Source organism: Motacilla alba, chromosome 13 (assembly GCF_015832195.1).
Source record: "Motacilla alba alba isolate MOTALB_02 chromosome 13, Motacilla_alba_V1.0_pri, whole genome shotgun sequence".
NCBI lineage: Eukaryota > Metazoa > Chordata > Aves > Passeriformes > Motacillidae > Motacilla > Motacilla alba.
The window spans coordinates 968,420-993,962 of record NC_052028.1 but is presented as its reverse complement, the minus strand read 5'-3'; the positions used below and the strand labels follow the sequence as shown (position 1 = coordinate 993,962).

General features: G+C 51.8%; 1 protein-coding gene and 2 non-coding genes across 3 annotated transcripts; all 3 read left to right on the top strand.

The window, feature by feature from the left end:
• Window positions 1–2,627: 2,627 nt before the first annotated feature.
• HSPA9 (heat shock protein family A (Hsp70) member 9) lies at window positions 2,628–24,371 on the top strand. The gene is made up of 17 exons (XM_038150255.1): window positions 2,628–2,976; window positions 4,012–4,070; window positions 5,589–5,676; window positions 5,764–5,945; window positions 6,598–6,722; window positions 8,434–8,507; window positions 8,593–8,699; window positions 9,473–9,635; window positions 10,264–10,356; window positions 11,958–12,167; window positions 14,446–14,673; window positions 15,450–15,554; window positions 16,689–16,806; window positions 19,080–19,174; window positions 20,777–20,869; window positions 22,657–22,797; window positions 23,601–24,371. Exons 1-17 carry the CDS (start codon window positions 2,905–2,907, stop codon window positions 23,658–23,660), a joined length of 2,013 nt encoding a protein of 670 aa, XP_038006183.1. The 5' UTR covers window positions 2,628–2,904; the 3' UTR covers window positions 23,661–24,371.
• Window positions 14,920–14,991, top strand: LOC119706735. The gene has a single exon (XR_005258595.1). It is a non-coding gene; the product is annotated as a small nucleolar RNA SNORD63 (small nucleolar RNA).
• On the top strand, window positions 16,055–16,123 carry LOC119706736. Its single transcript, XR_005258596.1, has one exon. It is a non-coding gene; the product is annotated as a small nucleolar RNA SNORD63 (small nucleolar RNA).
• Window positions 24,372–25,543: the final 1,172 nt, after the last annotated feature.

The window sequence follows — 25,543 nt, the reverse complement described above, 5'->3', positions numbered from 1 at the left end:
ACCAATCATGGGGAGTTGGGGAGGAGTACAAGGCAGGGATACATAATCTCACAACCAATGAGGGGATGGGGGGAGGAGAGCACTCTCCCACAACCAATGGGAACTTAGGGATCAATAAATGACACAGCGGGTTCTGGAAGGAGAGGCTGGGTTTAGATTAACTGACTGGGGAGAGGGGCAGGGTTACAATGACAGGCATGGAAGGATCGGGAATAAGGGGTAGGCACTTGAACTGACATACAGGGAAAGGGGAGGAAACAACAATGGACTAAACGGACTGCAGGGGAGTAGGTAAGATCGAACCAAATAAAACAAACTGAATAAAAGACAACAACAACCAAACTAAGTGTTACGACTAAAATGCACCACCACATGAATGGAGCTCCAAGGGTGCTGAAGAGGCATTCTGCATCAGGAATATGAGCATAAGGAGTTGGAGCTGGCAGCCTGGTCGGGAGAGCTCCCTGAACATGGGTAGCTGCAGCTCCCTTTGTGTCTGCAGGATCTTCTGAGGCACAGAGCAGAGGCTGTTCCCAGCTGGCTCTGCACAGCATCCTGGGAGCCCCAGGGTGGGTACTGGAGGCACCAAGCCTCTTGCTGATGTGCCTCTTGCTCCCGGGAATGCTTCATTGCCATAGGCTGGGCTCCCATTTTCAGTTCCAGGGTCATGAGCACCCTCAGGGCTGAGCCAGTGCTGCTGCCCCTGAGGTGGGCGGGGCTGTGACAGCACAAAGGGATGGCACCGGTGTGAGGCCAGGCTGTGATGTCACATGGTGTTGTGGGCCCAGCACTGTGACATCACTGAGCCATCCCTAGATTAGCCAGGCCTGCCCCACAGCCACCAGTACCATTGCAATGCCACGTGCCAGAGCTAGGAGCAACATCAGTGTGCTGCTGGCTGCACTTGCCCTGCTGCTGGCCATTGTGGCTGTCTGGTGGGCCATCGGCCACTGGGCATCCCGGGGGTGACAGGCCCGGACTCGGAAGCCACGCAAGCGCCCCGGGGTCCAGGTCAGGGGCCTGCAGAGGAGCCCGGGAGCCCCTGTGGTTCCCAGGGCCTCTGGGCCTCGCGCAACCCCTCGGAAGTGTCCGGATGCTCCCACAACTTCCCTGAGCGTCCCTTGCAGCTGCGGCCCCTGCATCAGCATGGCCAAGGAGCTGCAGAGGCTGATGCTGCTGCTCTGGGCTCCGTGTGGGACACCGGCTCCGCTTTCCTCCGAGATGTGGACAGCGCTGTGGGCACAGCTGGAGCGTCTGGGGAAGGGAGGCCACCTGCCCTGCTGTGCCTCGTCCCCCTGCTCCAGGTGCCTCCATCCCTCCAGGAAGCTGTTCCCAGCCAGAATGGCCATCCCTGGGATGGCCTCCTGCCCTTCGAGGAGATTCCTTCAGACACTGACCATCCCCCCAAGAAGCTCAGGCCGTCAAAGATCCAGCATTCCAGGAGCTACCACTGCCACCAACAGCCTCCAACCCTGCAAGACCCTCGCTGCTGCTGACCGCCTCCCTCCCTCTGAGAACCTCCCCATCGCTGAGACGCCAAGTCCCTCAGAGCAGCTTCACAGTGTGTCCATTTCTGCTGAGAGACCCCAGCCCTTCAAGATCCTCTACCTGCCAAGACCCATCCTTCGCTCCAAGTTCCTGCCTCCCTCCCAGAGAGTCATTCCTGGAGGCCCCAATCCCTCCCAGCCTCTCAGGAAGCCCTTCTGGCTTCTGGACACTGAGGAAGTTCTGGCCAGCTCTTCCTGCTCCCTTGGAGATCAACAACATACCATGGATGTGGACAGCACAGGCACATCCCAGAGCATTGACACAGCCAAGGAAAGCCGGGAAGCAGAAATAAGAGCCCAGCTGGAGCCACAGACACATTGCCAGGAGCAGGTGGCAGAGCCACCGGTGTCCAACCCAGGGCTCCCAGGACGCTGTGTCTCAGCCTGCTGGGGACAGTCCGAGCTCTGTAGCACAGACGGTCCCCAGGAGACCGTGGAGGTTCCATGGTCTACAGGAGGATTGCCCGAGATGACCCCCCAGGCCTTGGGCTGGTGACTAGAATCATAGGAGAGCCCTTCTGGGACAAGTGTTAAATAAATTAGGATTGCCCCAAAGAGCTGTCAAAGTGTTCCTGCTGTTCTGGATTTAACTGGGAGAGGGCTCCTTTCTTCCAAGGAACTGCCTTGGTGCTGGGTTTGGGTTCAGGCTGGGAATGCTGTGGAATTGTGAACTACTTGATTTGATTTGAAGTCCCGTTTCTTCCCTGGGGCTGAGGAGGTATCAGTTTCATCCCTCACAGATATTTTTTCCAAGTGCAGCCGGTCTCACAGCCGTTTCTGGTGCTCCCGGGGCGGTAGGACCGCGGTTCACAGGGTTTAGCAGGGTTTTCTGCAGGTTTCCGTTCCTGCTCTCAGGACGCTGCGGTATCCCGGCCTCCTTGCGGCCAGGGCCCCGGCGCTGAATCACGCATGCGCGGGAAGGGGCGGTACGGTCCCGGCCCCCCGGCGCATGCGGCGATCTGCTCGAGTTGCGCATGCGCAGCATGGGGCCTGACGCAAGGGCGCTGCAATCGCCGTGCGCTTTATCCTGTCCGACCTTGAGTGCGCGGCCGCTACAGGACCCGGGCTGTCAAGGCCGCGCCGGTGTGCGCCGCTCTGCTTCTTTGCCCGTGCCCTGCCCCGGCCCGCCCCAGCCTGTACACCGAGCTGTGTATCCGTGCCGGGAAGCCACCGTGCAGCTGCGCCTCCGTGCCGGAGTCCGAGCGGCGTGCCGAAAGCGAGCGGTGGGATCAGGCATTATTGGAGTCAGCCCCCAGCGGGGGTCCTGCGGCGCGTCTCGGCCCCCCCGCGGCCCACGTGGGTGGAGGTTTCCAGAAGAGCCGCGGCCCCGCGCGCCCCGTCCTCCGCCGCCGCCGCCATGCTGAGCGTGAGCCGCCTGCCCCTGCTGCTCCCGCGCGCCGCGCCCGCGCCGCCCGCGCGCCCCGCGCAGGTCAGCGCCGTGAGGGGCCGGGGGGACAGTGCGGGCCGGGAGGGCCCGAGCGCTCCGGGACACAGAGCCGGGGGGATCAGTGCTGGGCTGGGGGAGCGGCGAAGGGTGCTGCCTGCGGGCGAGTCTGGGCCCGAGCCGCGGCTCCTCAGTGCCTGGATTTCACTGAGAGCAAGCTTATGTTTTTGCGGAGCGATGCGGTCCTGGGGAGTGTAGAGGAGCCTGTTTTCCGTGTTTGAGTCTGTTTTGTGTTAAGGAGGTAGTAAGGTCGCTCGCTTCCTCACCGTGCGTGTGACGGTGCCGGCGGGGATCGGCCTGCGGAGGGCACGTGGAGGCGATTTAGGGAGAAGCGGGGACCGCAAATCCCCCGCGCTGTGCTGGCCCTGCTGGCTCTGCTCTGTCGCAGCTTGAGCCACCCAGGCGCTGTGCCTGGGCCTTACGCCTTTAAATTCAGCAGAGTAGCCAGGACTCGGTTCCGTTCGCATTAAAATATCTTTTTAGAAGCTCGTTCTTGATTAGAAAGAGGGCTAATGTTTCTCGGGCTCTCCAGGATGCTGCTTTACGCGTGCAGAGGGGCGGCCAAGCTGGGGCATAGCTGGAGTTGTGCAGCAAAATCTCAGCTGCAGGTTGCTCAAGGGATGCAGTAGGGCTTTTGTTGCTGACCAGGCACAAAGCTCTGAGAAATGGGGTTAATGTTTATCTGCTGCTGCTCGTGGAATGCTGAAGGCTCAGTGTTGACTTACTGAGATGTATTTTGCCTAGTAACTTGCTCACGGATTATTCTGTATGAGGGAAATACCTCCGTTCTGGTCATAGAAATTAGGGTTATGGCAGATTAATTAGTGCAGTAATTGGGCGGGCTCTTTATGTCAGCCTGAGACTTGCTCAAGTTATTCATTCCTTTGCAGTTAAGAGTTTAAAGAGGGTACACTGTAGTAGGACAGCGTTGCTTCAGACATTGTCTGCCTCTGAAAGACTTGGTTTGAAGACCTCTTGAGTTTTAAACTAAATTCTCATTTGAATGTCTTTGTTTTACAGACATTTTGGAATGGCCTCAGCCAAAATATTCTCAGAGCAGCATCCAGCAGGAAATATGCGTAAGTGCTCCTTGGGGTGGTTGTGTTTGGCTGTTGGTGTTTATATTTACTCTCTTTCTGATACCAGAATTGGTTATTGGAGCTAGGAATTGGATAACAGAGGCAAACCAGCACAATAAAACTGGAGCCTTCTCTTGTAACTTCTCTAAGGTTGTTTCTTAATATCTTGTTTCTCTCCAAGGGAGCTTTGAGAATTGCTGTCCCCTGCTGCTCCCCCCACCAGCAGTGCCCACAAAATGTGGATTGCTGAGATTTATTTGATTAAAACCGAGCAAAAAGTAATCCAAACACTGTTGGGACAAATTGTTATATGCTGACATGATAAGGGGGATGTCTGGATTCATTCCCTTGCAGATAAAGTTCATTTCAAACATGCATTTGAATCAGTCATTTTCCTTGCTGCAGGATAATGGGAGAAGGCAGCAGTTGGTTGTGTGACTTACTCAGATGTTTGTGGCTGATGCTGATTCAGGCCATGGGCTGGGAGATCTGTTTGTGTTGGGAAAGCTGGGTCTGTCTGGTACAGCTGAATGTTCCAAGCTCACTGCTTTGTTATTGGAACTGGAATTAGAGCCCCTGGCAGCTTGGGCACAGAGAAGGTGACATTCCCGGAAATAAACAGTGCTGCTCTGCTGCAGAATGCCTTCTCCATCCCAGACTGTGCCTTTATAAGCAAAGCCACAGTTCGGGGATTCTCTGAGCCTCCGGAGAGATAATGCACTCTTCCCAGAGAGGAGGAAGGGGTTCAAATTTGTCTTGTGTGAGAACCACTGCCTTTTTTCTGGACTAAATTCACCTGTTGCTCCTGAGGATCAGGAAGGTGGTTTGCTTTGGCTCTGGCCCAGAGCACCCTGCGTGGACCAAGTGATTTATCACTGTGGGTGCTTCTCCCTGTGCTAAGCAGTGGTAACACAAATCAATTGTATTTATTTTTTGCTCCAGGTGAATGTTTTTAAATAAATTTGAATACCAGGGTTGCCCAGAACAGATGTGGCTGCCCCCCTGGATCTCTGGAAGTGTCCAAGGCCAGGCTGGACAGGGCTTGGAGCAGCCTGGGATAGTGGAAGGTGTCCCTTCCCATGGCAGAGGGTGGCACTGGATGAGCTTTAAGGCCCCTTCCAACCCAAACCAGTCTGGGATTCTATGATCAAAAGTAGCCCAAAACAGTTCCTGTCTGTAGGGACAAAATTAATTACAACTTTTTGATACCAAACTCTTAAGGGTTGTTGAGAAGATATAAATATGCATAAGAAGTAAAGATATTTTGGGGAAGAGTAATATTTTATATGCTTATTTTAACAAGCAAGGGTTTACCTGTAAGTCATCTGGCTCAGAACAGAGACACAAGCTTAAATTTCAGTGTAAGCATCAGAGAACACCTTAGGTCAGGATACAGTCTCGTTTTGCTTCAACATTGAGTGGAAAATCACTTTGTCCTGTCTTTGGGACTGAACATTTTTTTTGCAATTAATTATTTCCTTTAATGGTAATTTTACTCTCCCCTGATGTGCTGTCCAGCTCAGAAGCAATCAAAGGTGCCGTTATTGGGATTGACCTGGGTACCACCAACTCCTGCGTGGCCGTTATGGAAGGGAAGCAAGCGAAAGTGAGTAAAACAGGAGTGTTGCATGTGGGGTGTCCTCAGCGTGTCCCTGAGGTGAGTGTGTGGATGTCACACTTCCTTTGTGCCCAGGTGCTGGAGAACTCGGAGGGTGCCCGGACCACACCGTCGGTGGTGGCGTTCACGGCCGAGGGCGAGCGCCTGGTGGGGATGCCGGCCAAGCGCCAGGCGGTCACCAACCCCCACAACACCTTCTACGCCACCAAGCGCCTCATCGGCCGCCGCTTCGACGACTCCGAAGTGAAGAAAGACATGTGAGTGAGGGGACAGTGCCACTGCCAGCACCAGGGCAGTACGCCACGGGGGCAGCACGACCTGGTCTGCTTCCAGACACAACCCTGCTCTGGGGGAAGTTGTCGTGCCCTCTGCTCTCAAGGTTGCAGTTCTTCTGTGTGAGAGCCAGGCTGCACTCATTGCTGATCACATTAAGGCTTTCGGAGAAGAAGAAAAAAGGCTTGCTGGTGCTTGTAGTGCAGACTTTTCTAATTCTTGCGGGTGCTTGCAATCAAAGCTGTGTGATCATACCTCAGGCCTGTGATTAAAGGAGGTGTCTGATTAAAGTAGCAGAGAACAATGCAGTGTGTAAGCTCTCTGCAGGGCTGGTGCATAGGCATAAGTCCTGTCTGTGCATCTGATGATTTAATTCTCTTTCTTTAAGACCTTAAAGAGGGTGTAATACATATTTTTCTGACTCAAACACTTATAAAGTCGGTATATATGCATTATTTGTATTGTGCGAGTGTTGGCCCCAGTAATCTGTAATTGGTACTTCTGGGACTCTGGATCTGGGGCTCTGCTGGCGAGTTCAGTGTTTTTTGTTTAGAGCTACACGTGTTCATCTGCTGATACTGATGGTACGGGGTTTGTGCTGCTGCAGAAACTGAGTGTGAGTTTTGTTGTTTTCAGTAAGAACGTCCCGTTTAAGATTGTCCGTGCCTCCAACGGGGACGCCTGGGTGGAGGCTCACGGGAAGCTCTATTCTCCCAGCCAGATCGGTGCCTTTGTCCTCATGAAGATGAAGGAGACTGCTGGTTGGTACAGCTTGCTCTTTGCTGTCTCTGTGCTTTGTACGTGGAAGTGCTGCAGCCAGAACAGTGCTTTCTTGGTACCAAACCCTCGTAGAGCAGGGCTGCGGATGGGGGAAGGGAGCAGGGTGGGCTCCTAGGAAGCCTCAAGGAAGATCAGTGCCTGCCTCAGTCTTGGATCTTTGTCAAAATATCAGTGCTTTACTTAAAAGATACTCATACCAGAATTGGTTGCTGGTTGAGTTGACTGATTGAATTCACCCTGTCTCAGAAGGGGGGCTCCATTTCCTTGGAAGCTGCAGTCCTTGCGCCTCCTTGGCTGCTGCTGTGCACAGGCTGGGGCAGCCAGGCTTGGAGTGGCTTTGTTCCTACTCAGCTGCTGGATATGTGGTGTGTAGGGAGAGAGGGAGTGTTTAAGGGACCACATTGTTGGGCCCTAATGGCTAATTAGCCAGTGGTGACTTTAAGTTTTCAGTAGGGGAAAATACCTATTGGCCTGGAGAAATGCTCCTCTCTTTCTCAATTCCTTAAGTGGTTTCTGGGGAAACTTACGTGTAGTACAGAGAGAGAACAGTCAGTAGTGCCTTCTGCAACCTCACTTGTTAAACACACTGTCCAGTGAGTGTGAGGAGGACAAGACTGAAGCTTCATCAATTACTGTGTCTTCTGTATTAGGTTCTGGGCATTGATAGAGCTCCACCAGTAGTAAAATACAAGTATGTGGTGTGTGAGCATCTGGAGGTGATAGATCTGACTTTGATCTGCCTTCAACAGGGATCTTCTTCCTGGAGGGATGTTGTATTTTGGCCTGGGTGCTGCATGGTTTCAGCAGTGGCTTTGCAGGCAGCAGAGAGCAGTGCAGTGTGTAAGCTCTGTGGAGTGCTGCTGCACAGCCATGTGTCTTGTCTGTGCATCCACACTGCATCGTGCACATTTGTATTTTTTAGCAGGTTTCAATGTGCATTTGGTGACTTCCCTTTTTTGAGACCTTAAAATAGGGTGTGATAGATATTTTTCTGAGTTGCTGTCTCAAACACTTACAAAGTTGATGTATGTACATTGCTTGTGCTAAGTGTTAGCAACAGCAGATTCTACAAATGGGATGAAAAGGAGTGACTTTTAGTGCATCACATGCAGGAAAATGGAGTACAGCTTCAGTCTCACATAATAACAAGACAAGCTCTTCATTACAGTGGCATCCACTCACTGGTGGAATTCCAGAGGTGCATTGCTATGCTGCCAGAAGTCCGCAAACTATTCTGTTTTGTGGAAGGACTGGGATTCTGCACAGCTCCCTCTGCGTTTTCCCAGGAAACAGCAGGCTTGTCTTCTGTTGGTTGGGAGACATAGTTCCGAACTAGGTGCTAATGGAGAGAGACTATTTACAAAAGCATGCAGTGATGGGACAGGGGGCAGTAGATTCAAATTAAGAGAGTGAGTTTAAGTTAGACAGTAAGAGGAAGTTTTTCCTGTGAGGGTGGAGAGGCCCTGGCACAGGGTGCCAAGAGAAGCTGTGGCTGCCCCTGGATCCCTGGCAGTGTCCAAGGCCAGGCTGGATGGGGCTTGGAGCAGCCTGGGACAGTGGAAAGTGTCCCTGCGCATGGCAGGGGTGGCACTGGAATGGGATAGGGTTTAAGGTCGCTTCCCACCCATTCTGTGAGTGATAACTTGGTGTTCATACAAGGATAACTTCTGTTTTGTCTTCTTTTTCTTCCAGAAAATTATCTGGGACATGCAGCAAAGAATGCTGTGATCACAGTCCCTGCTTACTTCAACGATTCTCAGAGACAGGTACTCATCAAGCTGGGAGATGTTTGGGCTCATAAATTGCATTCAATTTCTCTCAGTAGTCAGCACTCTCCCCTTTCCTCCTCAGGCTACCAAAGATGCTGGGCAGATTGCTGGCTTGAACGTCTTGAGGGTGATTAATGAGCCCACAGCAGCTGCACTTGCCTATGGGCTGGACAAGTCTGAAGACAAAGTGTAAGTGCATAACACCAACCCTCTGAAATAAACCTGCTGGGATTTGCCTCCTCTGCTTGCTGGATTTTAGAGCGCTGCTTGGAGTTCTGCCAAGGTGGACTCAGCTTTTAGTGAGAGCTCTCTAATGTCACCTCTGCTCTGTGCCAACCAGCCTTGTTAAAGAGTTCATAACTTGCAGCTACAACTTAATTATCCAACCTGAGTGTCAGTTTAATTTCCTTACCTGCCAGTGGCAGTGGTGGGTGTGGCTGAGGACCGCTGGGTGACAAGCTGTCACTAGAGGAGCTGTGCTGAGCTGTGCCAGCTGTCCATGGCTTGCAGCTCCCCTGCCTGCATTCAGTCCTCTGTTGCTGTCGGGTTGGTTACAGAAGCGCAGGCTTTTGTGAGACGTTCTGTGTTTCTGTGGTTGTGGTAATGCTGGGAAAGCCTCGTTACATTTGAAACATTTTGGAAAAAAATTTCATAATAGTCCTGGTGTCCCTGCTCTTGTCATTGAATTGTGAGAATGTCTGATTTTGAAAAGGCAGGAGCTGCCCTCTCTGAAAAAATGGGCAAGGTCAGGCTTTGTGCAGCTCATTTCCAGGGACCCCCACATGGACTCTTAAGTGCTTGGGGCTGTGGACATTTTGAGATTGTTCACTGCTGTCTTTAGAGAGGCTTTGAACTTGTGTAGGCACCAGTGTGCGTTCTGCACGTCATCTCTTGAGGAGAGGGAGTTCTGAGCCACTCACCTTTGTTGAGAAAGTAACATTGTCCTGCCTCTCTCCCTGCAGCATCGCAGTCTATGACCTGGGTGGTGGCACTTTTGATATCTCTGTGCTGGAAATCCAGAAGGGAGTATTTGAGGTGAAGTCCACCAATGGTGACACTTTCTTGGGTGGAGAAGATTTTGACCAGGCTTTGCTACAGTATATTGTGAAAGAGTTCAAGAGAGAGGTAAGGTGTCTTGAGAGCACAATCCTGTATTACACTGCTTTTCAGCCTCACTTCTTCAGAAGAATGAGCATTCTCTTAAATTCTTAGGACTTGTCACCTCTGGCACGGCTGGAATTTAAGAGGATTAGAGACTCTTTAGCCTGCTTCCACTTCTTCCATTTCTTTTCTTGAAGTGGAATATTCCTTTCCTGGAAGACACAGAATAGCAGAACTTCTGCCTTCTTTCTCTCTGGTGTAGCAGGACTGTCCTATACACCGTCTGCTTACTTCTAAAAGTAGGCATCTGTGGTGCAATTGAATGTGACAGGACAGATGCAGACGGGTTGCTGGGAGGAAGCTGCCATGTAATTCCAACTCTTTTGCTAATTCAGTCTTGTCTTACTATTCTGTGCTACAGAAGCCTTTCCAAGGTTCAGTCTGTAATTCACTGTATGATCACTTGCAGAGCAGAGAGGGCTGGCAGATTGGAAATGTTAACTACCCCTGCCAGCAGGGAGAGAGCAGCACAGTGCACATGGCAGTCTGCCCTAGAAATAGCTTTTCAGTCAAGAGCTCTGAGTGGTGAAGTGCAGGGATGTGACTGCTGAGCAGGTGCTGAGAGTCTGTTAACCCTGTTTTTGTCGCTCAGACGGGAGTTGACCTGACTAAAGACAACATGGCCCTTCAGAGGGTGAGAGAAGCATCAGAGAAAGCCAAGTGTGAGCTTTCATCGTCTGTGCAGGTACGTGCTTGGATCCAGAGCATCCACTACAACACTAGGAGACAGAGTTCTGCACTGGCTTTGTTTTGAAGAGACAGTGTGCAGTGTAGCCCAGTGGCATCACTTGCACAGGAGGTCAGTCAGCAGGGTAGCCTTTCAGCCCACAGAGAACTGCTGGAAGCCAAGTTGTTGGGTACTGGGTTTTGCCCTTTTTCTGGCACCACACCTTCTGATCTTGCAGAGAATGTGACCTTCCCAACCTGTTCTGTGCTTCAGAACTGTGGATGGGCATCAGGGAATTTAGCCAGTGCTGCTGGGTTACTGGAACCACTTAACAGCTCTGTGCAAGCAGTTCCAAAACCTTGGTGCTACTCATTCCACTGAAACAGCTAATTTGTGTAATAATTCATATACAGAATCTTGACTTACTTGCCTATAGACAAGTTGGCTGGACAATGGGCAGCAGCCACCCTCCCTCCTTTTTTCCATCAGGTTTGTATATTAATGCAGTCAAGTGTGTCTTTTATGAATTCATTACTGAATAAGGAACTGGAGAAGCAGCAAGTTGGGAGTGTAATAGTCCTGGCTGAGTGAAATTAAGGTCAATTATATAGTAATTGAAATGGGGAGTCTGCCAAGTTCTAGCTTCTGAATAAGCATCTTTAATTTCATCTGATGGTGGTCTTTTTGCTGGCCAGTGAGGAGCTCATAGCTCCTCAGGAGCTGACGGCAGTCACAATGGCTGCATAGTTCTGCCAGAGACATAGCAAGCTCTGTTTTATGAGCTCAAGAGCTGGCAAGTGCAGTTTGTTCATACCAGAAAAGACTGAATTCTTTAACTCTTTAGCAGTGAAGTGAAAACAACTTGCTTTTGGTCCTGTTTTCCCCTAATACTTTTGACCACGGGGTGTATAAAGTGAGTGCACACCTCTAGTCAGCAGCATGGCTTTAATTCTTGTGTAAACTTAATCTCTAGAGCTTAAAGCACTAATGTTTTAATTGCTTTGGATTGTAGTGTCTTTTGATGTCAGCATGACTCAGCACTTGAATCAGATGCTTTCAGTGTAAGATTTGCTTTAAAAATCCAGTGTGTGACAAACAGCCATTAAAGTGGGGATTATGGTTCCTTGCTCTAATTAACTTTGTGATAAATGGCAGCAGAGTGGCTGTTGAGCATGAGCTGTTAGCATTTAGAGAACAGCCAGAAGGGAAGGAAATACCTTCAAGGAATTTACCTGGTGTGGAGTGTCAGTCAGTTGGCAGAATCTTAGGAGCTCTGCAGATAGGCTTTCTTCTGTATTGTGCTGAAGGAACAGCATTAAGGTTGTCACTTCCAGTGTTTCTGCTCTTACCTCCTGGCTGTGACAAATTGTTTTGCTCAACAGTGAAAGACCTTGAAGTAACACAGTATTAAAATTTGGGTTTAACAATTGTAACCATGAGGTGTGAACAAAATAATTGTCTTATTTCTGAAACTTCAAACGTAAAAGTGTGCCTGCTGCCACTTAAACTGGGCTGGAGGGTGAACAGCCACGCAGACACCTTAATACAGGCCAAACAGAACCTGTAACCTGATTTAAAGCCCATTCCTGGTTTTTCCTGAGCCTGTTTCCTTGCCGCAGACCGACATCAACCTGCCCTACCTGACCATGGATGCCTCTGGACCAAAGCACTTAAACATGAAGCTGAGTCGGGCGCAGTTTGAGGGCATTGTGGCTGACCTGATCAAGAGGACTGTGGCCCCTTGCCAGAAAGCCATGCAGGATGCTGAAGTCAGCAAGAGTGACATTGGGGAAGTCATCCTCGTCGGTGGCATGACCAGAATGCCAAAGGTATGAGCTCAGGGCCTATTCAGGCAGGGTTGGCACAGCTGCCCTGTGCTTGCTGTTTGGGGGATCAGGACAGAGGAGCTGGGAGTGCTCTGGGCAAACTCAATGCTGAGGGTCCCATGGGAGCACTGCCCAGGACCTCTCGTTCTGTTTGCTTAGCCCAGCTGGGCCCTGGGGGCTGGAGCTGAGTTGCACTGTACAGAGTCAAGGGGGACGTGCTGGGAGGTGAAAGTCCAGCTGCAGCCTGACATCCTGGGGTGCACTGGGCACAAGCAGCATTGCTGAGAAGTACAGGGCATTTCCACTTGTTGTGGACTCAGTGTGGTAAAGGTACATTTCAGTGACAGCCACTTGTCAGCAATCTGTGCCTTCCAAGGGATTTCCAGCACTTCAGCTGTGAAGAACCTGCACAAGCAGAACCCCTCTGGACCTGCTGGTTATGTTTATTTAGAGCTACCTGTTGAAGGCTGCTTTTGGCAGGCCCATTTACCTGGCTCTTGCAGAAACTCCTTATCTAAAGTCTGGCCCTTAGTTCTGTGGAGATAAGCTCAGCAGGTAGCCTTAAAGCCTGCTGTGCTGACATGCACACTTGTGCAGATAAGTGCTGTCTGCAGGTGATTTACTGCTCCTGTTCCAGCCATGCCCTGCTGCTGCTCCTCCATCCCAGAGCTGAACAAGGATGTTCACTGCTCCCTCCAAGGCTACAGCCTAGCCTTTCCTGCAGAGAGCACCAAATCTCACTCCAGAGGGGTCACTCAGGCTTGGACTGTTTGTTGCTTTGTGCTTTGCAGGTCTTCTCTAGGACAGTAGGTGTCTACATGGTCCTGCTTTTGGGGATGGTTTGGGGTTTGGTGGGAAGGTTTTTCCTCCCTGCATTAATGAGCCTGGTGGCTGGAGGTGATACTGGTATGAGCAGAAGGTCACCCAGTAAGGGGAGCCAGAGCAGCAAGATAAACAGAAGCTCCTGTTCTGGCCAAAGCTCACATGGAATAACTCTATATGTTCCCAAAGTCCTTATTGTTCCAGCTGGATAAAGGAAAAATTGTGTGATTACCTGTGTATAAAGTGATGACAAACACAAAAGCTTTTTCTGAAACATTATGTATCCTTCAGGAGTGGAAGACAGAACTTAAATATAGATTTTTTTTTTCCTTCTTTTAACCCCTAGCCATGTGTAGCTTTGGGCTGGCAGAATGCTTTCCTGAGTGCCTGTAGTTACTGCTCTGCCTCTGAAATTGGTGCCATTGTGTTGTACACAGCCAAGCCTTCTCTTGAGTACCTTGTTGTGCTCTCTTCCCCCTGCTAGGAGGGAATGTGGCTTCTCTGGAGTTGTCCCATGGCCAGTACTCTGGGAGATGGCCCCTGGGTGGTTACACCAAGTATCGTTTTGTACTGTAAAATACACCTCCAGAGGGAAAGACTTGCATTTAATTACATGTTCACACACACAGTCTCCTCTGTAATGAGCACTCTGGGCAGGTTTCTCCTGGCTGCAGCGTAGAGTAGGGTGTTGGCTTCCAGCAATTTTCCAGGCATATCCCACTCACCTGGGCTGGTGTGCCCAACACCTGTACTGGGAGAGGAGGCCCAGCCCCACAGCCTTTCCTTGTAGTGCAGAGGAGGGCAATTCTGAGCTGTGCTCTGCAGCAGACCCTCAGTGCGTTCCTGCCTGGATGCTTCAGCAGGAAATCTGTTGGGGTCATGAGCACAGTCCTGGGGAATGGGCCAAGCAGGGCAGAGCTGACAGCAGAGCTCAGAGTGTTGACAAAACACATCTCTGCTGAAACAGCCCACGAAATAAAGAGTTGGAAAATACTTTCTTTATACAATTGCCTTTTTTTTTTCTCCTTTACTGCACACAAACAACATGAACTGTGCTGCTGGATTTTTTACCTTCCCTGTGCTCCTCCACAGATGTACTGTCCTTGGCAGTTGTGTCCTGCTCAGTGTTGGCTTGCACAGTTCCCAGGGAGCAGTCTTTGACTCCCAGATAAGCCTGGAAGGATCCCCTTGGAATGTGGCTGGGCTGTGTGAAGGCTCTGAAGGGGCTGCCTTGCAGCTGGCACACAGAGCCTCTGGAGAAGGGGCTGTCTGGGCTGCAATGAGGGCATTCAGTGCTGTGCAGGAGGGTGGGCAGTGAGGGGGCAGGCACAGAGCTGAGGCTCAGTGTTTCTGTCTCAGGCTTCCATGGCAGCAGCAGCATAAGGACATAGGGTTGAGCCAAGGCTGCTGTGGCTGTGGTGGTTCCCCCATGGATGAGCTGTGCTGTGTCTCCACTCAGGTGCAGCAGACTGTGCAGGAATTGTTTGGCCGTGCTCCGAGCAAAGCAGTCAATCCTGATGAGGCTGTGGCCATTGGAGCAGCTATCCAAGGCGGGGTGTTGGCTGGTGATGTGACAGATGTGCTGTTGCTGGATGTAACTCCCCTGTCCCTGGGCATTGAGACCCTGGGAGGTGTCTTCACAAAGCTCATCAACAGGAATACCACCATCCCCACCAAGAAGAGCCAGGTAAGAGGTGACTCTGGATGGGTGGGACTTTGCTGGTGCTGTCAGGACAACTTGGGAAAGGCCACCCAGAGCATCCTAGTAGATAGATGGTTTTGCCTCTTCATCTGACAAGAGAAGCAGTGGAGAAATCAGGTTTAATGTCAGCTACTGATCTGATTATCACTGCCCAAGAGGGGCAGCAGTTGACTTAACAATGACAAGATATGCCAGGATGTTTGTGGCCTGGTGAGGGTTGTTACAGTGTGTGTGCCATGATGTCAATTGTCAACACATCATTCTGAAGAAGGATTGTGTGGAGCCCTTCTGGGACTGAGCACCACGCCCATGGGAGAGCCCTTGCTTGGCTGAGTGCCTGGGAAGGGTTATCTTTTCTTTGCATTGTAATGTCCTGGTGCCTTGGGTGTGATCCCTTCCTTCCCTTGGCCCTGTCTGGGCCTGCTGCTGTGTGCTCTCTCTGATAACACCTGAGCTGCCCGGGGTGTGGGCTGGGGAGCCTGCTGCTTCAGGGGAGATTTTCTGGAGTGTGGTGGCTGCCCTGGAACCTGCTCCTGCCATGGATGGCCAGTTTTTGTGTCCTCAGGTGCATACAGGACAAGAAAACATTGGCTTGGCTCTTGCAAGCCTTGATGCCCTGGAGTTTTGTCAGAGGAACATGGGAACAAGCATTTAATGATTTTCCCTTCCAAGCAGCTTCCTTTTATTCCTTGTTCAGTCGGCTTGTAACTGCAGATGTTTGTGTATTAGCTATACAGTAACCTCCTGTTCCTTTTCCATAGGTGTTTTCTACAGCTGCTGATGGGCAAACACAAGTGGAGATCAAAGTGTGCCAGGGAGAGAGAGAGATGGCCAGTGACAACAAACTGCTTGGCCAGTTCACATTGGTATGTTGGCTTCTCTATTCCTGACCTTAGACTTGACCTTCTAGGAGATCTTCAGAGCCTTCTCCATTTCAGCTGCCCCCTGAAGGCAGTGTTGAGGAAGAGTCATCTTATAGAAGACATTTGACCCCTTTCTAGTACAAAAGCAGCCCCCAGCGGCACAGCCTGGCCCTGGGACAGCCTTTCTGTGGCTGAGGATCAACTGACATTGAAGATAGAGCTCATAGTTTCTGAGCACTCCCATGTAGCATTGGGGCTACTGCAGCTTTAGGGCCTGGTCACCAGGAAGGGCTCTCTGGGTATAAAAAAGCCTCTGCAGTACCGGTACCAGGAGATAATCTGAATGCTGGCCTCTCCTGTGGTGTAGCAAAGATGGGGCCTGGAGCAGCTCCAGGATACCTGCAGTCCCCAGGGAAGCTCATTTCAGCCTAGTGAGACCCTGGGAGCAGAGTCAGTGTGAGCTGAGGTACTCCAGGGTGTGTGTTTGTGGGATTGCAGTGCGTGTACCATGATGTTAAACTGTCAACACATCATTCTGAAGAATCATGTGGAGACTTTGTGAACTGAGCCCACGCCCTGCTCCCTGGGGAATAGACGTGTTCTAGGATTGCTGGGAACAGAGGGGGCTGCCCAGCCAGCTCCCTCAGCAAAATGGGTTTGGTCAGTGCTGGCAAAGTTTGACACTGTTAAACTGTCGAAGTTTGTGTGAACTTCCTAGGAAGAACCTTGTAGAAAGGAAGGGCTTTGCCCTTCTGTTCTTTTGAAGGAAGTGTGCTGCCTCTCAACTGTCTTAAAATGGTTCCCCAGAGGTGGCCAGTGAAATCTGTGTCCAGAACTGAGGAAACAGAGCATCTTGCCACATCTAGGGAAGATGGGGCTTGTGTAGCAATAAAGCAGAGCCTGTACCACCTTGGAACCAACCCTGGGGGTTCTCTCTTGTGGTTTCTGTGCACTTTTCTAGGGCAGAAACCAGATACCAGTGCACAGCATGGTGCCAACAGGTACCTAGAGGACTCAGCTCTGAGGGTTGGTTAGTGGTTCATTCAGTATCAGATCCCCCCAGGGTGATGTGCCCAGCCCTTGTCCCCTGAGCTCTGTCCCTGTGGAAGCTGATGGCCAACCCTTGTCCTTGCTCAGGTCGGGATCCCTCCAGCACCACGGGGAGTGCCCCAGATCGAGGTCACCTTCGACATCGACGCCAACGGCATCGTGCACGTGTCAGCCAAGGACAAGGGCACCGGGCGGGAGCAGCAGAGTGAGTGCTCTGGGCATGACAGGGACAGGGATTGTGCGGGGGGTGCTGAGGGGGAGTGGAGTGTGCTCCAGTGCTGCCTGGATGGTGTCCCACAGGCCAGGGTGGGGATGGAGCGTGTGGCTCCATGCTTGGGTCACCTTCACTCTTCAGTCTGTTGCCAGTGCAACACAGAGGCAGCTGGAGTCATCTGAGCCTGTCTCTCCCCTGGAGAGGAGGGTGGGCAAAGGATAAGAGAGAGCTGAACTGTGGGTTTGTTGTAGGGCAGTGAAGCTTCTGTAAGCACACAGCCTCTGCCCTCTCCTGTAACCTGCTGCCAGAGACTGCTGCCAGTGGATGCTCTCCTTGTTAAGCAGAGATGAAGCACCTTCCTATGCCAATGTCTAGGCAGCCCTCACTGGCAGGGTTTCACCACATTCCAAGTGGTTTTGCCCTGTGTGACAGTCCTGCCTTGGTGTTGCCATCTGGAATAATTGCAGCAACATGTGAGCAGAGTGCAGCTGTTTCCTGGGTTTCCTGCATGGATCAGCTGTGCCCAGGTGTTGGGTACACAGGGTGGCTCACTGAGGGCTCACTGGTATTGGTGGGCTGTGCTCTGTCACCAAGGTGTTTGGGGCAGTCATGTGTGCCCTGTGTTACCCTGAGGGGACAGAAGTTGGAGTTTGGGAATGCAGCACTGTGTATGAGTTGTCCTTGAGCTGTGTGGGAGTGCTGTTTCTTTGGGAACACACAGGGATTGCTGTCTGTGAGCCTGGCTGCATGAAGGTGCCAGCTTTTAAGGCAGAATCAAATCAGGAGGATCTCTCACTCCAGGATGTGTCATGTACAGCTGAGCAGACCAGCCCTGTGCCAAGCCCCTGTTTGTTATATTCCATTATAAAGGTCTGGAGATTGGGATATTTTGAAGCAGCAGGTTTTACCTGTAACCATCTTGTCTATTTTCTTCTGTTTAAGCTGGAAGTGTCTCCAGCTGGCAGGAGGCTCAGGGAATTGAAGTTGTCAGTGTATTCTGCTCTGTGGTACAGTGAAATGTTGGGCCCCGTGTACTGGGTTTATTAATGACACAGTTGACAGTTTCTAAAGCTCTGTGGTGGGTTCAGGAGATTAATTTTAAGCATTTACAGATTCCCTTGATAGAAAATAAAACGCTCTTCTCCCTTATAATTGGAAGCCTCTGTACTGCCCTTCAGCTGTTTCTTGGAGAGAACCCTTGAGCGGTGAAATGCTCCAGTTAGCAGAAGTATTAACTATGCACAACTGGAGGGTGTGTGCTGCTTTTAATCACACTGCTGGCTTTTTTGGCAGCAGGTTGGCACCAAAACCACCCTGCTTGTTACTTGGATTTCCTTGGAGATCTTGCATGAGTGGCAGCCTTCTACTGCTGAGTAAAAGGCTCCTGGTGGCAGGCAACCAGAATGACACTTAGCTGCCTACCTGTAGGTAGATGTGGTCCTAATTACAAAGTGAATTGCTTATCCCGCATCTGTATCTAAAGGACACCTCTGTGTGTGTGTGTCTTTGTTCAGGGTTCTGTACCATTGACAAATATTCCTTAGAAAAGTTCCTTTAAATGGTGATTGTAGCATGTACTTTTATGGACATTGAGATGTCCTGGATATTGGTCCTCTTTCAATGAAATTTGATAAATTCCTGCAGTAAAGCCTGAATCTGGACTGTGCTTTTTGACATTAATAGAGGGAAAAGACCAAGGAGGGGATGTATAAGAGCCTGCCCATAGAATCATGCTCCATTCCTTATTAAGGGCAATGTTAGGAGCTGGGTAGGAAATGTCTTACCCTGCCACCAAGCCTGGGCTGTTTTCCAACAGGGAAAGGAATCTTTAATGAAACCATTCCTTCTCTTTGGTTTTTTTTTTATTTTTCTTTTTTTAATTTTTGTTGGTTGAGTTTTTTTCTGGAGGGTTTGTTTGTTTGTTTAAAGGGGTTTTAGTTGTGTTTTTTTTTTTTTAGTTCTGTGGTTCTAATCTGGGATGCTCCTTTGGTTTGAGGGCTTTGCACCCTCACTTTCCAGCAGGATTAAGTGAGGACTGGCCAGAGTGACTTGCAGACCAGCAGGCAGGGAGAGTGTGGCAGAGCTGGGGAGATGAGGCTTTCGTCTTGCCAGCAGCATCAGTGGCTCTTTTAAGAGTCAGTCTTTGTCCTGCCCATGGGGCCTCCCTGGACGCAGACTATCTGAGCAAGGCTGCTGCTGTGAGGCTGGGGAATAATCCTCAAAGGTGAGAGCAGATCCTTTATTCCTGATCTTCTCTGCTGCAGTTGTTATCCAGTCCTCTGGTGGCCTGAGCAAGGATGAAATTGAGAACATGGTGAAGAACGCAGAGAAATACGCAGAGGAGGACAGGCGGAGAAAGGTAACGGGGTTACTGGGCCTTCAGGGAGCAGAGGACCTGCTGCTTTCACCGTTCTGCTCTGAGCTGTGCCCACCCCTGGGGGCCCAGGGCTCTGCTCTGTGAGCTCTTACCAAGCCTCTGCTCCTTTCCCTACACTCAGTTGACACTCCACGGTTGCATGAAGGTGTTTGCAGAGGCATTTGAGTCTTGAGGTTGGATACCTTGCCCTGTGTGACGTACTGCTCCCTAAGGAATTTCTGGGATGTGGAGGCAGCAGTGAACAAACTCACCTGCCTGCTGCTCATGGCAAACAGCTTTGCAACTCTGGTGAGGGTTTCTGGCATCACTGCTCTCCACTGTCCCCCTTGGCTGTGCATTTGGCACCTGGAATGCTGTGTCCATGTGAGCAGTGCTGGCCTCGGTGCAGGTGAGGCAAGAAGGAGGTGATGGAAATCCTCGCTGGCTTTGTTGAGTAAAGACTGGCACTTGCCGTGGAGGAATGACTGAACCTGTAATACACACAAAATTAATGGTTGGAACTAACTGGTTTAATGAGGGTAGTAATAATGAGTTATGCAACTAAATATAGAGCATTGGTTTTTAAGCAGACACAGCACAGGCTGACTCTGGGATGTGGCACCAGCGTGTGTTTAGTGATTGCTGAAACTGGCACATGGAATTGAACCACTTTGTGTCCTTCAGCCTGCAGGAGCCTGTCTCAGGTGTCCAGGCAGTGCTGTAAATCTTGCCCCCAGTAGGGAAGGGATCAGAAGATGACTGAAGGGGAGAAGGCATGGAATAAAACCCCAGGAAGCAGCACTGCCTGGCCTCAGAACCTGTAAAGCCACAGAACAGTGGCTGATGGGCATTTGCGGGTTAGCTGGGGAACTTTCAAAGACCTTGCTCTGAAAGTCCCACTGCTTGAGCAACCTCATCATTGCTGTGGAGCATAGGGAAATGTCTGGTGTCTAAAGAGGCTGCACTGAAAATTGTTCTGCTGCCTTACTTTGTCTCTTAAATTGCTGGGTAAGTTCCTCTCTGTTGTAATCCTGAAGTGGGACTCACCCCTGTCCAGTGAGCTCACAGAGCAAGGTGATCACTTGTATAACTGTAGTTTTCAAAAATTGCCTTGTTACACTTTTCTGCTCCTGGTTTTACTGCCATAAAAGCATCAGGAATGCATAAATGGGGTTTGTTGTAATAAGGGACCATGGGTAAAAGCACACAGCATTTGAGTTGTCTCTAGTGTCCCTGTTGCTGAAGAAGCTTCAGGATGTTCTCCAAAAGCTCTGCTGCTTTCCCATGGAGCAGAGTGTGCTGTGCTGTCCCTGAGGTGTCTTGTCCTTTCCCATGTGTCAGCAATGGTGGAGCATTGGTCACTTGTAGTTCAGGGGAGTGACTGTGAGTGAAAGCCTGAGGGCTGGCTGGCACAGACTCCTCTTGGGACCCTGTGAGGCCGCAGTGCACCTAGAAATGGTTTGCTTGCATTTCCTCTTGCCCTGGTGCCATTAAGAAGGACCCTGGGTAGGAACTTGTGTGAAGCTTAGCAGTTTGGGGCATGAAATGTCACCACTTGTGTCACCAGTGGTGTTGGCAGCGGCCCTGATGAGCTCTCTCCCCCAGGAACGCGTGGAGGCTGTGAACATGGCTGAGGGCATCATCCATGACACTGAGTCCAAGATGGAAGAGTTCAAGGATCAGCTGCCAGCAGATGAGGTAGGTTGTTCCTGATCCTGGAGTGCTACAGCACATGAAATTCCTCACAAAAGCGTTGCTCACATCCCCACTCAGCTCCCAGCTGGCTCTGGCCAGTGGCTCCAGCTCTGGCCCTGTTTCTGTGCTGGGTAGAGGTGGCACAGCCCTGCACCTCTGGCTGTGGCACTCCTTGGGAAGGGTGAGTGTGGCTGAGGGGGGGATGGACAGACATCCTTAGGGGACACAGGGTTTGGGTGCTGGCAAATAACCTATTGCAAAGTGCCGGGTCGGTGTCATCAGCCTGGGAAGCTGCTGATGAGAGGTTTCTGACACAGCTCTGTCCTTGGTGTGGCCTTGCACGCGGTGATAAGGACTGTGCTGTGGCTGGCTCCTCGGAGGGGGGTTTGCTCCAAGGCTGGAGATTGTGGACAGTGCCTGCCCTTGTTAGCGCAGGGACAGAGGCAGAGCTGCTGTGCTCTCCTGGCAGAGCATGCACAGCACACAGGAACCTGGAGGCAATAAAAAGCAGCCCCCACTTAACTCCAGTTTTTCTCTCTTAGAAATGAAATGGGTATTTAATATCCAAGAGTGCTTTTCACACCACTCTTAAGGCAATGCATTGTGAATTTCAAAAGTCAGGTTTAGAAGAATGTACCCAATTATCAATTTAAAACTCTGGGAAGCAGAACTAAAGGACTCCTGGGGGCTCTGAGGTGTCTGAGGGAGCACAATTACAGTTTGTTGGTAGCAGCCTCTGGTCAGTTAAAGGCTGTTTCTCTGCCAGCAGATGGGAACAGGACAAGGGGCAGTGGTTTTAAACTGCCAGAGGGCAGGAATGGATGGGATATTGGGAAGGAATCCTTCCCTGTGAGGGTGGGAGGCCGTGGCACAGGGTGCCCAGAGAAGCTGTGGCTGCCCCTGGATCCCTGGCAGTGCCCAAGGCCAGGTTGGACAGGGCTTGGAACAACTTGGTTGAGTGACCATGGCAGGGGGGTGGAATGAGATGATCTTTAAGGTCCCTTCCCACCCAAACTATTCTGTGATTCCATGATAATAGCTGGCTCTTTGTTTGGAATTATGTGAGAGAGTTTCCTCTCACAGAAGCACAGAGCCTAAGTCCCTGTTCCCTGCAGGGACTGTTCCCTGTGACTTCCCTGGGGAGGTGGAGGCAGCCTGTGCTGGCTGGTGCTGATGGTGGCCGTCACTCCGTGTCCCCATCCCATGGTGTGCTGCAGAGCTGTGCCCGTGTCTGTGAGCCCTGCTGGCACAGCTGTGCCCAGGAGCCCTCTCCAGCAGCCTGCCAGGGAAGGAGGCAGTGCCAGCCTGTGCAGGGACTGACAGATGGCTCTGGGCCAGGCTGAGCCCACTCTGCTGGTTTGCTCTGAGCTCCTGCTCCACAGGCAGCACAGGGACTGACCAGGGCAGGAGCAGCCCTGCTCACCAGCTCCCCAGCAGGGCTTCAATATCTGTGGAAACCAGCTTGCTGTCCACTGCACTGGCACGGCTGTCCCAGGTGAGCTGTGCCAGGCGCAGAGCATGGCCTTGGCCAGTGGTCAGGCCCTGCAGAGCTCTGTTCTTGGCACCTCTGCCCAGACAGCAGATAGGGCCCCATTAATGCCAACTGGGACAGTGTTGGTGAAGTGGACAGGTGCCCATGGAACTGAGCACAGTCCTAGGCCCTGCACACTCACTTTGAGGCTTCACTTCATGTCTTCTGGCACGGAAAGGGGCCAGCAGGTGGTGAAATGACAGGATGGAGATTAACGATGAACCAAGTACAGCATTTCACCTTTGTGTCTTTTTTGCAGTGCAACAAATTAAAGGAAGAAATTGCGAAGATGAGAGAACTTCTGGCTCGTAAAGATAGTGAAACAGGAGAGAACATCAGGCAGGCAGCAACCAGCCTGCAGCAGGCTTCCCTGAAACTCTTTGAAATGGCATACAAGAAGGTAGGTGCATGGCCAGGTCACGTTCAGAGCCCTCAGATGGGGGAAGGGAAGAGGGATGTCAGGACACTGAACTCTTGGGTGGGAGGTGGTGCTGAGCCTCTGTGCAGCTCCCTCTGAGTGACACTGGCTGAAAGGGGCAGCTGTGGAATGTCAGGGCGAGTTGAAGGCTTGAAATCCTGACTGTGCTTCCAGGCTGGGTGTTCTGTAACTGTACTGAGTTCCATGGAAAGAGGGAAGCTCCTAGTAAGGAGCATCCAGAAGAGTAAGGAGAGGGCTTTCCCCTCAGTGCGTGGAGTGCCTGAAGGACTAAAGTAACTCCTGAACTTCCTTCAGGGTGATTGTAAAACACGATTCCTGTTCAGTCTGCCTAAAGCCACAGTAAAAGGCCATTGGGCTTTTCTTCTCCACCCCCTTCCCAGTGGAAGGCCCTCCCACCCCCTGGCACCTGGCCATGGTGTGCTTGCCTGTGCTGGGAGGTGTCCCAGCATGGCATTAGCACAGTGCCCAGGTGACCTTGGTGCTCAGCTGTCCTTACTGGGGACAGCTGCTTTCTTGATGTCAAACCAAACCTTTAGTGCTGTAGTGTCAGCCTGGTACATCCCCTGGGAGAAGGAATAATGGGAAGATTTTCTCCCTCTTAGAGCTCAGGCAGAGATGAAGATTTCCCTTCTCAGTGGACGTTGCTCGTTGCACTGAAGGAAAGGTTCTTCAGGCTGGAGCTGACCTGAGCAGCCAGACCGGGAAAAATGGCCAGGAGAAGCAGTTTGTTGTTACCGGGAAATAATAAACCTGTTTGTTCACAGATGGCCTCGGAGCGAGAGGGTTCTGGAAGTCCAGGAGATCAGAAGGAGGAGAAGCAATAAGGAGTCTCTGTCTTGCCTTGACGAGAGAATGATGAAGAGGTCGATTTTCTTGATGCTTGGGAGAGAAGGGACCTTCCTGAGCAGCAAGGGGCAGAATTCAGACTTACTGTGTTTTTGCAGTATTCTATATATAAAATTCTTCAATGTATAAATTTAGTGATGTGTCTGCTAGATAAATTGTCACTTGATGAAAGTTAATTCATGCCAGACAAAGTTGCGAGTTTGGCCCTGGCGTGTTCCCTGAGCGCTTGGGGACTGGCTGATCATTTAATACTTGACACAATGGTGTAGTAAATCCGAGATCCAAGCTTGGAAACCATGTCATGAAATTGGAGGGTGGAGATGGAAGCTGTCCAGGCATGGGGAGGAGAATATGGCCTGCATGCCTCCTCCTTGTGGGTCTGAGGAGATGGGAGCAGGTGGAGGGCTGTGAGCAGCCGGGGCAAGGCTGGGGACATTGCTGGAGCCCATTTAGCCCTGAGCTAGGCTGGTACCCTTGTTCTGAAGGAAAGGGGCTACTTCAAACTTGGCTGTAACATTATTTCTTACGAAAGAGGCAGCGTGAAGTTTAGTACTTTGCTTGTCTAAGCCTTCTGCTCCATCCTGTGTCTGTTCTCTGCTTATGGTAAAACAATTTCCTTGATAATAAAACTGTTACTGGATCCATTCTGGATTTTTTTAAAATAAAAGCAGAAAAGTGTCCAACATGGAGTTACTGGTCTCCTGGCCTCTGATGGAGAACACAAGCACTTTACTGCCTGTGACAGCTGCAGCGGAAATAGCCAGGCAGCTGTAACTTTCTGAACTTGTGCTTCATTCACAGGCAGAAAGGAGGTTTCTGGTGTCATGTTGACATTGGGCTCTTGTGAGCAGGTCAGTGCTGCTCTCACGAGGTGCCCCAAGTCCTGTGACTGCAGTAGCAGTGGGACTACACCGTCAGGCACTTTGTGCTGGACTCAGCCTTACAAAACAGGCTGCAGGCTGGAACAGCACTTGCCCACTGTGCTTCCAGCAGCCCAGCCTTGCAGGGAGGTGCATAAATGTAGCTGTATCTCCTTTTCTCCATCTGTTACTCTGTGTCTCCTGAACTGGAACAAAGCCCACGTTTGCGGCTGCTCTGTCCTGCCAGCTCAAGTATTAGGGGGAGGAAAGGATGGTTTTGTTCTGGCGCTCAGGACAGTTTCTATCAGAGGGGACAGAGGTGGCCCAGCGTGTGCTCAGGAATCGTCAGTGTGGGTTCATTGAGGGGAAGTTGTGTCTGACCCGCGCGCTTGCCTCCCGCCGTGGCACTGCCCCCGCGTGGCTGAGCGGCCAGCAGAGAACGGTGTCTCGCCGGGCTTCAGCGAGGCTCTGACCCTTCCTCTGCTGGAATCCTCTTGGGCAGAGCCGGGCAGTGTGGGCTGGATGAGGGGGCAGTGGGACGGGCTGGGTACTGCCTGGGGGTCGTAGCCCCGAGGCCTCTCCCTTGCGGTGTCCCCCAAGGTTCAGCACCGGGCGTTGATGCACGTGTCCGTCCGTGACTTGGATGGGGGGGGTCAGTGCGAGCTCTCCGGCGACACAAAGCCCCTAGGAGTGGCCGATTCCCCCGAGGGCGGCGTGCCCGGCCCTGCGGAGACGGTGCAGAGAGGCTGCGGCGTGTCCGTCCCCGGGGCTCTTCCAGCGCCGTGCCCCGGGGCCGCTCCCGCCGCCCCCTCAGCCCCCGCTGGGCGCCGGCTCCGCCCCGGCCCCGCCGCCCCTCGCGGGCCCTTTAAGCGCGCGCGGGCCTTTCTGCGCAGCTCTCGCGAGACGCGCGCGCTCCCGCCCCGCCCCGCCAGGCGGCCTCCGGACTACGCGCCCCACAATGCCCCGCGCGCGTGCACGGGGAGGGGCGGCGGCCAATGGCG